General features: G+C 40.1%; 2 protein-coding genes across 3 annotated transcripts in view; one reads left to right on the top strand and one right to left on the bottom strand.

Moving 5' to 3' along the window:
• The window catches only part of MYO3B (myosin IIIB), a 499,023-nt gene that overhangs the window by 193,935 nt on the left and 291,839 nt on the right, over positions 1-13,249 (bottom strand). For both annotated transcript variants that reach the window (XM_032293013.1, XM_032293014.1), the window contains exon 23: positions 7,302-7,381. In XM_032293013.1, coding sequence (XP_032148904.1) covers positions 7,302-7,381 — 80 coding nt within the window. The remainder of the gene's footprint in view (positions 1-7,301; positions 7,382-13,249) is intronic.
• On the top strand, positions 11,102-13,183 carry LOC116561196 (heterogeneous nuclear ribonucleoprotein F-like). The gene is given in 3 exon segments (XM_032293015.1): positions 11,102-11,950; positions 11,952-12,006; positions 12,009-13,183. Coding segments are annotated over 3 exon segments (1,245 nt in total). The 5' UTR covers positions 11,102-11,326; the 3' UTR covers positions 12,575-13,183.

The following is a 13,249-nucleotide window of genomic DNA, read 5'->3' on the forward strand; positions in this document are numbered from 1 at the left end:
CTTCAGCTGGGATGGAAAATGTTAATTTGGTTCCCCATGCAGCCCATCAGGCAGCATCTTGCAAAACTGGAAAGCTGTTGCCTTGATTCCACAAAACAGAAAGTGATCATTTCCTTTTGTAACAGGGCTTGGTCCCCACAGGTATGGTGCAGTGAGCAGGGTTATCAAAAGCAGCTTTGTTCTTCTGGAAGTTGCAGAGAAAAGGAACCCAGAAACCTTGTATGCTGGCAAAAAGGTATGCTAGGTTTCTGGTTGTGTGCGCTCTCTCTCTCTCTCTCTCTCTCTCTATCTCTTTCTCTCTTTTTCTCTCACGTGTATATGTGTGTATGTAAATAGTAAACATCACTGTTTGCCTCTTCTGCAAAGGTTTGATTAATAGAAAAAAGGATTTGTGACACAAGTCTTATTAGGCTGCAGCAAATCTGGTGTGCTTTGTGCTAAGAATTTGTCTTTCTGCAGTGGAGAGGCAGTATCACAAGATAGAAAGCAGGCTTTGGACCCCCAAATGCCTACTTTTCAAGCCAGCCTGGCAGGCTGGTCAGTTACAAATGTTGCTGTGGGCCCCTGAAACCAATACCAGATAAAGTTTCTCTCTCTTCTTGTTTTATGTCCTTAAAAGCTTAGCCTTGTGATCATGTGGGGATACTTTCTCTTAGTCTCTGCCATCCAGAGGACAGGGATTTCGGGGGTCATGTCATAGCTAGTCCTAAAAATTATCTTAAGCAGTTAAAAGCCTTTGCAAGCTCAAAATTGGCTACTCTAGGCCTCTTTTGGGAAGAACAATAGGAACTGCTCAATGTTGTGGCTCCATAGCTAAGGCTTTGTTTTTTGACAATGGGAGCCTGGGTTCAATTCTTGGCTTATGAAATCAGTCCTTTGTGGTTTGTTATTTATGTAACTTTTTGTCATTTATTGACTTTTTTCCCCTGCCATCAACTGCTTCTGATTTCCTGTCTTAATATTTTCTTTTTCTCTGAATTACTTTTGGGGAGATCCTAACTCTCGTGGAGAAAAAAAAAGAAAAAAAAAAAAAAAAAAAACTGCTTACTGTTTCTTTGAGACACCTTAGGAATCCATGGTTAAGTTATAACCTTTGTTAAAACTTATTAATTTCACTGGGAGGTTACCTGTGGTAGAATTCAAAAGCCTATATTGGCTGTCCTAGCTGGAGTCTGGTAATAAGAGATTTTAAAAGTTTTTTTTTTTTTTTTTAAAAAAAAAAAAAAAAAACAAAAACAAAAGAGCTCTACCAGCTTAAATTAAAATGGATATCCAAACTATACATATTTAAAAGGGCTTTATCTTTTTTCTCTTGTTGAATCACGTTTTTCTGAAAAAGGTTTTTCTTCTAAGTTGACAGAATTATTTTTCTCCCTTTTGGCTTCTTGCCACTCTTGGTGCCCACATGGGAGAACCTAAGAATTTTGAACAGCCTGGGACTCCTGGAGAAAAACAGAGGTGGCACCATAGACCCCATTCTGGAAAAAAAAAAAACAAAAAAACCTATTTTCCTCATGGAACCCCAGGAATTGAAAACAGACAGATCTCTCAAAATCTAAGGCTCTGTTCGGTTTTACATTATGCAACCTGACCTTTTTTTGACTTTTGGGGGTATCAGAAATTACTTTGCATTATGGGAAAGATTTTCGCCTTGGTATACAGCAACCACGCAGGAAATACACTTTTAAGGCATACTGGCTGTTATGGAGGGACATTGGCTCTTCGAATGCTTGGATTAGAGAAGCATGCTCGGTCACCTGGAAGGTATGGAAACATCCCCACCTCCAACTGAGAGATGAGACTCCCATGGGGGATGGGCTGATTAAAATAAAATGCACAGTAAAAGCATTGCACTCTCTTCTCCCATAGTATTTCCCTGTTTTGGGGGATCCAGGATGTGATGTACAAATGGGATCCTTAATTTTGGGGATCTGTTTTTGCCTTGCAGCTGTGCCTGCTTATTAGGCCCTAGAAACTGCAAGCTTTCCTGATCCTGTGCCTCCAAGCATTCCATCCTGAAGCCAGTAATCCAATTAAGAAACTTAAAAACTGACAAAAATCTTGACAACTATTGGACAGCTTCTTCTCTCCGTTTATTTACATCTGTTTGTGTGATGTTTATATATGAAAGAGCTCTGAACAATTGGGTTAAAAATAAATGCTTAAATCAAAGATTTTGTCAGAAAAATAGAAAACTTTAATGTCTTTTTGTTCACATGACTTTAGCAATCTTTTGGAAATAAAGAGAATTTTAAAGATTATTGGTAAAATAAAAATGTCTTCAAAATTTCTGCATTTGGTTTAGACATTTGTTCTAAATGAGGTCAGATATTGGGTTTGCTAAATGCTTTTAAACTGCTTCTTTGACTTTTGAAAACTGTTTGACTTACCTACTTTGGAGCCATTAAGTTCTAGATAAGACCTGGGGACATGTGGTATAAGCCATGCCCCCTTGCTGTGCTAAGAAGAATCAAACCTTATTTGCACTTCTGTCTGGTGTCCTAGGCTCCACAGCTAGTACGTATTAAGATCATTTACTTATCAGGCTTTTCATCAAAAATGAAAGATGCTGAAAGTGAACAGTTTAACATGTACTTGAGTCCAGTGGAAAAAGAGTTCTATATGCAAGACTGCAAGGTACGGAAAGAAAGTAGAATGTAGTGTTGGTAGGAGAGTATAAGAAGGCATGGGAATATGGTTTTTGTTAAAGGGAATGCAATTTTGTCTAGTTCAGAGGGTTTTAAAGATTGTCTTAATCTAAAAGAGTAAGAGGACAAAACTGAAGGTTTAAGCAAGTTGGAAAGGTTTGTGAAGGATTGATCTTGTAAAGGAAGTTCTGTGAGAAGAAGCAAGTTGGCCAGGATTTGAAGGGAATTATTTAGTATTTTTCTGTATATTGAACATTAAAATAAAAGCACACTGATGTGGAGCCAGAATCTGGGCCCATGTGTCTGAATAACAGGGTTTTCTTTTAGAGAATTGATCTGTTTAGCAGAAAACTGTAGAGTTATAAGAAGTTTACAAAAATCTTACCTTATGGTCAAACTAATTAAAACAACATAAATTTATAAAATGTTATTAAAAATTAGCTTTAGCATTAAAGATGCCCTAAAGTAAACATGAAATTTGGTTTTCTCTTTTGAAAAACATTTTTATGTAATATTAAGAGACAATAAAAAAAATCTTGTTTGCCTTTTGAGTGAACTACAGAAAAAAAGAGAGGGGAGAGAGGAGACAGATTCAGTTGGCCTCATGCTGCCTTCACTGGATCCTGTTGTCTAGAAAGCTGAGTTTCCTCTCTGTAAGAGTCGATGGCTTTTCTTTTTTAAAATTTCTAAGTTATCATTTTGGCTAAATGAATGACTTATGATAACCTGGGATTCTATTTAGTGATATCCAGTGTTGTAAACTTTTGATATCTGACACACTCTCCAAAATCAAATTATAAAGTATGTCTTTTTCTGACCTAATTAATCTTTTAGACATTCGGTCCCCTAAAGTGCAAAAATGATGTACTTTGGCTAATTTGATACAAAAATCACACAGGAAACATTGTCAAATAAGAAATGATGTTTGGCTTTCTTTGGGCTGCATTTGTATAAATATGTTATTTGTATGTGTTTCAATATTATAGGAAGCTTCTATAATTCTGATATAATTTAATATATATTATTAAGCCTTTTAATTGTTATGTAAAATTGTTGTATGCCACAGAAGTAGCCAAAATTCCTAGTCAATTGTAGCTTTAATAGTGGCTGTCCTAAGACTGTTGTCATCCACAGGCAATTGTCTTGTGTTGATCCTTTTCGGAAGGCAGTTTATAATCTGATATAGGACTCTGATGTGTTCTCTTGAATGCAGGTTTCTGATAAACTTTAGAAATTGTGTTATTGGAATGGAGGAGGAAGAAAAACAAATTTCTAGGACTCTCATGGAGAGCTGTTATGTTAAACATTGCTAATCCTTTTTTTTTTCAGAGTCAAGAAAACTTTTCTTTCTTTTGAGCTATCTAGAACATTTAGCAATTGAGTAAAGTGTACTCCCATGAATGACATTTGGAGGATATTGCATTTTCTCTACCTGATTTCCCTAGAATTTAGAAACTATTTGTGAGTATTCAAAACTTATGGCAGTCTAGTTTTTTGTATAAGTGCAATAAGAATCTCTTTTCTTTTGTAACAGGACACAACTGGAGAAACTGGTTATTTTACCAAGGCTTTGACTGGAATGGCATGCTTTCTTTAAATAATCAAAGTTGACTTAAGGAGCCAATAAAGGCCCCTTGGGAAAGCTAACCTCATACCTTGTCTAAGCAGTCCCTGTTCAGGGTTCCTGACCTATAATAAATTAAAGAATGTCACTTTCTGACAGGCCCAAGAGCACCAAGTCATCTTAAAACCTTCAGAGGAGGAAAATTCACCCAACTCATACAGGTATTTACAGGCATAGATAAATCTGTGGGTGGGATTCAAGGCTTTAAAAGTATAATCTGAGATTCCTTATAGAACAAAGTTTCAGCAAAGCCAATTTAAAAAAAGCCTATATGGCAAATAATTATTCCTAGTGGACTTTATGCAAATAATCAAGCCAAGCATAATAAGACTAAAATTTATATTGCAAGTAAATTTGACCTACTATTATTTATCTTTAATAAAACTGGGGACTAGTGAGAGAAAAATTATACTTCAAAAAACAAAACAAAACTATAGTATACCTGTTGTTGTTAGTTGTTCTTCGGTTTTTATTATTTTCTGCAATTTGGGCCAAATTCTAAATTACTTGTGGCCTACAAGTCCCCAAACTAATGCTTTCAAATATTTACTTTTAAAACTTGGAATTGCACTCCTTATCCTAGATCGCATTATTTACCTGTTCTATAAATGCTGCATTAAAACTACAGATGAGAATACTAACACCCTTGTCATGTAAGCCTTGAAACCCCAACCAAGCACCTGTGAGTACATGCAGACAGCTGCAAAGCAGTTTCACTCCTCTTACCTTGGGGTCAACACCTACCCTCACTAACCCCCTGTTCAGCAGGAAGATGTTAGGCGGTCTTCATCCTTTGTCTATCTTCATAGTCCACACCTTAAGAATAAGGTGTTACAAAACCCAAAGGAAGGGGCTGAAATGACCTTTGCAATCTGAGACAGCTGTTACAGTGAAAGAGATCTAACGTAACTGACTCCATCTTGCTTCTAATTTCCACGCTCTCCTTGTTCATTCCTGGATGTAGGCTGAACTAACTTTAGGAGGAACTTAGTTTATCATTTAGCTTTGAAACAAAGACAATAATAGCCCTTCCCCAAAACAAACCCCCTTCCTGCCCGGGGACTAGACTGCTGTTGCAAGACTAAAAATTAGCCACAAGATTAGAAATCTCAGTCAAGCTGCTGGGGGCTGCAAGATTCTAAACCTCCCCAAATTGCTCCTGGGGGTAACATCACTAGCGTAACACCTAAGATGAGTGCTTGAGATATTTTGCAGACCCTGGACTTGATGGTTCAGCTGGCACCACCCAGATCAATAATCTGACTCACCTGGTCTTGTGGCCCCAACCCAGGAACTGACTCAGTGCAAGAGGACAGCTTCAACTCCCCATGATTTCATCTCTGACCTCACCAATCAGAACTCCGGATTCACTTGCCCCCTACAACCAAAGTATCCTTCAAAACTCTAACCCTTGCATGCTTGAGGAGATTGATTTGAGTAATAATAAAACTGGCCTCCTGCACAGCCCGCTCTGTGTGAATTACTCTTTCTCTATTACAATTCCTCTGTCTTGATCCATTGGCTCCATCTAGGCAGTGGGCAAGGTAAACCCACTGAGTGTTTACACCACCTGATGTGGTTTGATATAACCACACTTTGGGAGGCCAAGGCAGAAGGATCACTTTAGGCCAGGAGTTCAAGACCAGCATGAACAACAGAGCAAGACCTCATCTCTACAGAAATTTTTTTAAAAAGTAGCCAGGTGTGGTATCCTAACTATTTTGGAAGCTGAAGTGGAAGGATCCTTGAAGAATTTCCTCCTGTACTCAGTAAGTGCTCACTATTTGCATCCTGAAGCCTCAGAAGTGCTTGTATTTATTATCTTCTTGACAAAACCATTTTAGAAGAATTTTTCTTGCTATCAAGTGATATATCTATCCCTTAAGAAGAAGAAAAAAACTCCTATAGTACCACTGATCTCAAATGTCCTTAGAGTACTGAATAGAAAGCAAGACCCTTCAGTTTTCATTTATTGCCAAAATCTAGATGGTTTAGGGGATTTTTTGGAATTTATATCTTTATCCAAGAGTAAATACAGTTGAAAAATGAGGCAAATCTTTTTAATAATACCATGCTTTCAGACTTTCATTTTACAAGTTATATCAAACCACATCAGGTGGTGTAAACACTCAGTGGACCAGTTTTTCATTGTGTTTTGTTTTTTGAGACGGAGTCTCGCTCTGTCACCAGGCTGGAGTGCAGTGGCGCGATCTCACTGCAACCTCTGCCTCCCAGGTTCAAGTGATCCTCCTGCCTCAGCCTCCCAAGTCGCTGGGAATACAGGCACGCATCACCACGCCCAGCTGATTTTTTGTATTTTTCGTAGAGATGGTAGTTCACCATATCGGCCAGGATGGTCTCAATCTCTTAACTTTGTGATCTGCCCACCTCAGCCTCCCAAAGTGCTGAGATTACAGGTGTGAGCCATCGCACCCAACCAATGTGCGGAGCAACAGGAAACACTCATAGTTTCTTTCCTCCCAGTTTTCATATCAATACCTTCAAGGTCATTGTGTTTCTGTGTTAGCACTTACAATGAATATTAACCAAGCAGTCCTTAAGACCCTCGCTAAACTTTAGCTGAAAGGATAGAACAGCTAAAGACATTTTTACAGCTGGATATTTTTTTTACCCTTCTAATAACCCCTTTGCACACGTGAGTGTACAAGTCATTTTTCAGAGGGCAAAGCAGAGCAACAGGAAACACTCATAGTTTCTTTCCTCCCTGATTCCATTTGGTCCACTAGCTTGCTGGTAGTTTCAGAGAAAGGCTTTATCTTTTCTTAGACAGGCTTTATTTTCAGATAGCATTGTTCTTAAGTGCTCTTTCTGAGAATCAGGATTGTAAGGATTCCATGATGTTTCCAATTTCCTAACCCCTGATTTCCTAAATGCCTTTGAACTCTCTACTAAACTGCCCAGGCATGGGCTGCATGAAGGGAACTAATAATGCTGCGTACTCTTGGATTATCCCTGGGTCAATAGTACCTGCCAGTCCAGATCGTATTTGGTGCAAATCTGTTACTCACCTTGGCTTTCCCAGCACTGAAATGTGGAGGCAAAGATCTTGAGGCCACCGTTGTCCTAGCTCTTGTCTGGGCCAAGTTACCTGAGAAGGAGACCATAAAGCACATAAATTAAAGGAAAAGTTAAGGAATAGGATCATGAGTGATTTTTTCCCTTTGTGTCCTTATATTTTTTTGAATTTTCAAAATAATTTGCTCTGAATTTTAAAAATGTGGAAGCTTTTGAAACTTTGATATAAATTATAAACTATAATAAGTTTAAAATAATTTATAATTTATAAATGAATTTATATTAGTTTTATAAGCAAAATGAAAGAACATAAAAGTATTAAATTTATGTTCACTGAACAAACTAGAAATAAAAGGAAATTACCTCAACATAATAATGGCCATTTATGAAAACCTCACAGCTAAATGTCAGAGGCATTTGAACTAGAGCAACCCCATCCTGATAGGAGCTGAGTGAAAATAAGGCAGAAACCTACTGGGCTGCATTCCCGGGAGGTTAGGCATTCTTAGCCACGGATGAGACAGGAGGTTAGCACAAAACACAGGACATAAAGACCTGGCTGATAAAACAGGTTGTGTTTTTTTTGTGTGTGTGTGTTTTTTTTTTTGAGGGGGGGGACGGAGTTTCGCTCTTGTTACCCAGGCTGGAGTGCAATGGCGCAATCTCGGCTCACCGCAACCTCCGCCTCCTGGGTTCAGGCAATTCTCCTGCCTCAGCCTCCTGAGTAGCTGGGATTACAGGCACACGCCACCATGCCCAGCTAATTTTTTGTATTTTTAGTAGAGACGGGGTTTCACCATGTTGACCAGGATGGTCTCGATCTCTTGACCTCGTGATCCACCCACCTCGGCCTCCCAAAGTGCTGGGATTACAGGCTTGAGCCACCGCGCCCGGCCCCAGGTTGTGTTTTAAAAAAAGAAAAAGCTGGCCAAATCTCACCAAAACCAAGATGGTGATGAAAGTGACCTCTGGTCATCCTCATTGCTCATTATATGCTAATTATAATGTATTAGCATGCTAAAAGACACTCCCAGCAACTCCATGACAGTTTACAAATGCATGGCAACATCAGGAAGTTACACTATGTGGCCTCCTAGGAGGAGGACCCCTCTGGGAATTGCCAACGCTTTTCCCAGAAAACTCATGAAAAATCCACTGCTTGTTAAGCATATAATCAAGAAACAACCATAAAAATGGGTTACCAGCAGGCTTCGGGGCTTCGCTGCCTATGGAGCACCCACGCTTTTATTTCTTTACTTTCCTAATAAACTTATTTTCACTTTATTCTATGGACTCACCCAGAATTCTTTCTTGGGCAACATCCAGGAACCCTGTCTTGGAATCTGGACTGCAACCTCTTTCCGGTAACACAAATATCATACCAGTGAAAAATTGAAAGCTTTTTCCTCACGATGAAAAACAAGACAAGGATTCATACACTCGCCACTTCTACTCAATATATTATAGTAATGGAAGTCTTAGCTGGGGCAATTAGGTAAGAAAAAGAAATAAAAGACATCAACTGCAGAAAGGAAGAAGTCAAATTATCCCTGTCCGTGATCTTATATGTAGAAAACCCTAAAGATTCCACATTAAGGTCGGGTGTGGTGTTCATGTCTGTAATCCCAGCACTTTGGGAGGGCGAGACAGGTGGATTGAGAGGTCAGGAGTTCGAGACCAGCCTGGTCAACATGGCTAAACCCCATCTCTACTAAAAATACAAAAATTAGCTGGGCGTGGTGGCGGGCACCTGTAATCCCAGCTACTCAGGAGGCTGAGGCAGGAGAATCACTTGAACCTGGGAGGTGGAGTTTGCAGTGAGCTGAGACTGTGCCATTGCACTCCAGCCTGGGTGACAAGAGCAAGACTTCGTCTCAAAAAAAAAAAAAAATCCACATTAAAAAAAGTATTAGAATTGATAAATGTTACAAATAACTTTAGCAACATTGTTTGATATAAAATCAACACCCAAAAACCAGTTCCTTTTTTTTCTTTTTTTTTTTTGAGACAGAGTTTCGCTCTTGTTACCCAGGCTGGAGTGCAATGGCGTGATCTCGGCTCACCGCAACCTCTGCCTCCTGGGTTCAGGCAATTCTCCTGCCTCAACCTCCTGAGTGGCTGGGATTACAGGCGCGCGCCACCATACCCAGCTAATGTTTTGCATTTTTAGTAGAGACGGGGTTTCACCATGTTGACCAGGATGGTCTCGATCTCTTGACCTCGTGATCCACCCACCTCGGCCTCCCAAAGTGCTGGGATTACAGGCCTGAGCCACCGCGCCCGGCCCCCTTTTTATTCTTTGAGACAGAGTCTCACTCTGTCACCCTGGCTGAAGTGCGGTGGTGTGATCTCAGCTCACTGCAACCTCCACCTCCCAAGTTCAAGCAATTCTCATGCTTCAGCCTCCTGAGTAGCTGGGATTACAGGCGCCCTCCACCACACCTGGCTAATTCAGTTGCATTTTTATACACTAAAAATGAACTAGTCAAAAAAAAAAAAAATTAAGGAAACAGTTCCATTTACAATAGCATTAAAATACAATAGAAATAAATTTAATCAAAGAGACAAAGACTACTACACCAAAAACTACAAGACATTGCTCAGAGAAATTAAGACATAAATAAACAAAGAGACGTAACTGTTCACTGATTGGAAGACTTAATATTGTTAAAATGTCTATACTACCCAAAGCATTCTACAGATTCAGTGTAATCCTTATTAAGAACCAATGGCATCTTTTGCAGATGCAAAAAATATCCTAAAATCCGTATACAACCACAAAGGACCCGGAAGAGCCAAAACAACAGTAAAAAAAAGAGCAAAGCTGGAGGACTTACATTTCCTGAATTCAAAACCTATTACAAAGCTACAGTAATCAAAACATATGGTATTAAATAAAGACAGACAAATAGACCAATTAAATAAAATAGAGTGGCCCAGAAATAAACACACACAAATGTGTGACAAAATAGTATCTGAAAAGGGCACCAAGACTATACAAGGGGTAAGATAATCTCTTCAACAAACGGTGTCAGGAAAAGTGGATATCAACTGCAAAAGAATAAAATTGAACTGTTACAATACATAAAAATCAAATCAAAATGGATTAAATATTAAAATGCAAAAACTGAAACTATAAAACTCCTAGAAGAAAACACAGGAGAAAAACTTCATGGCATTAGTCTTGGCAACAATTTTTTAGATGTGAAACCAAAACATAGGCTATCGAAGCAAATATAGACAATGAGACTACATAAAACTAAAACTTCTACTCAACCAAGGAAACAATCAATGGAGTGTAGAGATAACCTATGGAATGAGAGAAAGTATTTTCAAACCATATAGCTAATAAAGGATTAACATGCAAAATATATAAGGAACTCCTAAAACTAAATAGTAAAAAAGCCAAAGTAACAACAACAGCAACAACAAACAATTTAAATGTGGACTTCAATACACGTATCTCCAAAGAAGGCATACAAATGGCTAAGAGGTAGATGAAGAGATACTCGGCATCACTAAACATCAGGGAAATTAAAATCAAAACCATAATGAGATGAAATATTACCTCATACCTATTAAGATGGTCATCATCAAAGAAACAGAAACAAGTGTTGAAGAAGATAGAAATTAGAACCCTCTGCACTGCTGGTGGGAATACAAAATGGTGCAGCTGCTATGGAAAATATAGCATAAAGGTTCCTCAAAAAAATTAAAAATAGATCTACCGTATGATACAGCAATCCCACTTCTGAGTATGTATCTAAAAGAACTGAAAACAGGCGTCTTTCCGGTTCGTCGTGGAAGGAGGTCGCACGCGTCTTCCTTAAGGTTGAGAACAAAAAGATGCCCCTGGACTTTCCCCGGAGCCCTCTGCGTGGTTGAGCTTCGGTGGAATTTCGGGGCTCTTAGCTGCCAGCCGCGCTTGCCTGATAGCAACAGAAACCAGTCCCGCTTGCCTCCGTGCCACAAAAAAGCCGCATCCAAGGTCACCTGACACCCATCCTGTCAAGTGTCCATGATGCTGGGCCCTGAGGGAGGCGAGGGCTTTGTGGTCAAGCTCCGTGACCTTCCCTGGTCCTGCTCTGTTGAGGACGTGCAGAACTTCCTCTCTGACTGCACGATTCACGATGGGGCCGCAGGTGTCCATTTCATCTACACTAGAGAGGGTAGGCAGAGTGGTGAGGCTTTTGTTGAACTTGGATCAGAAGATGATGTAAAACTGGCTTTGAAAAAAGACAGGGAAAGCATGGGCCACCGGTACATTGAGGTGTTCAAGTCCCACAGAACCGAGATGGATTGGGTGTTGAAGCACAGTGGTCCCTACAGTGCTGACAGCGCCAACGACGGCTTCGTGCGGCTTCGAGGACTCCCATTTGGATGCACAAAGGAAGAAATTGTTCAGTTCTTCTCAGGGTTGGAAATCGTGCCAAACGGGATCACATTGCCTGTGGACCCCGAGGGCAAGATTACAGGGGAAGCATTTGTGCAGTTTGCCTCCCAGGAGTTAGCTGAGAAAGCTCTAGGGAAGCACAAGGAGAGGATAGGGCACAGGTACATCGAGGTGTTTAAGAGCAGCCAGGAGGAAGTTAGGTCATACTCCGATCCCCCTCTGAAGTTCATGTCCGTGCAGCGGCCGGGTGCCCTGTGACCAGCCCGGGACCGCCAGGAGGTATATTGGCATTGTGAAGCAGGCAGGCGGGAGAGGATGCGGCTCGGTGCCTACACTGCAGGCTATGGGGGCTATGAGGAGTACAGTGGCCTCAGCGATGGTTATGGCTTCACCACCGACCTGTTCGGGAGAGACCTCAGCTACTGTCTCTCCGGAATGTATGACCACAGATACGGCGACAGTGAGTTCACAGTGCAGAGCACCACAGGCCACTGTGTCCATATGAGGGGTCTGCCGTACAAAGCGACCGAGAACGACGTTTACAACTTCTTCTCTCCTCTCAATCCTGTGAGAGTCCATATTGAGACCGGCTCAGATGGAAGAGTGATGGGTGAAGCAGATGTTGAGTTTGCTACTCATGAAGAAGCTGTCGCAGCCATGTCCAAAGACAGGGCCAACATGCAACACAGATACATAGAACTCTTCTTGAATTCGACAACAGGGGCCAGCAATGGGGCATATAGCAGCCAGGTGATGCAAGGCATGGGGGTGTCTGCTGCCCAGGTCACTTATAGTGGCCTGGAGAGCCAGTCAGTGAGCGGCTGTTATGGGGCTGGCTACAGTGGGCAGAACAGCATGGGTGGATATGACTAGTTTTGTTAGGAACATTTGAGTTATTTCTATCAAATTTTACACAGGCAGCCAACAAGCAGTTAAGAGCAGTTATAATAGAGGAAGCTGTGGGACCCATTTTGCACCATGAGTTTGTGAAATCTGGATTTAAAAAATTACCTCTTCAGTGTTTCTCATGCAAAATTTTCTTCTAGCATGTGATAATAAGTAAACTAAAACTATTTTCAGCTTTTCTCAATTAACATTTTGGTAGTATACTTCAGAGTGATGTTATCTGAGTTTAAGTAGTTTAAGTATGTTAAATGTGGACCTTTTACACCACATCACCGAACACACTGGGGAGATGTGCTTTTTTGGAAAACTCAAAGGTGCTAGCTCCCTGATTCAAAGAAATATTTCTCATGTTTGTTCATTCTAGTTTATATTTTCATTTAAAATCCTTTAGGTTAAGTTTAAGCTTTTAAAAAGTTAGTTTTGAGAATTGAGACACAATACTAATACTGTAGGAATTGGTGAGGCCTTGACTTCTTTGTACTGTGATTTCCTTTTGGGTGTATTTTGTTAAGTGAAACTTGTTAAATTTTTTGTTAACTAAATTTTTTTCTTAAAATAAAGACTTTTTCACAATGACTGGCACAGATTATCTGCTCAGCAAAAGATAGCAAAATGGGTGGTTGAAGATAATTCATTTTAATT

Source organism: Sapajus apella, unplaced genomic scaffold (genome assembly GCF_009761245.1).
Source record: "Sapajus apella isolate SASKATOON/1434 unplaced genomic scaffold, GSC_monkey_1.0 scaffold28, whole genome shotgun sequence".
Classification (NCBI taxonomy): domain Eukaryota; kingdom Metazoa; phylum Chordata; class Mammalia; order Primates; family Cebidae; genus Sapajus; species Sapajus apella.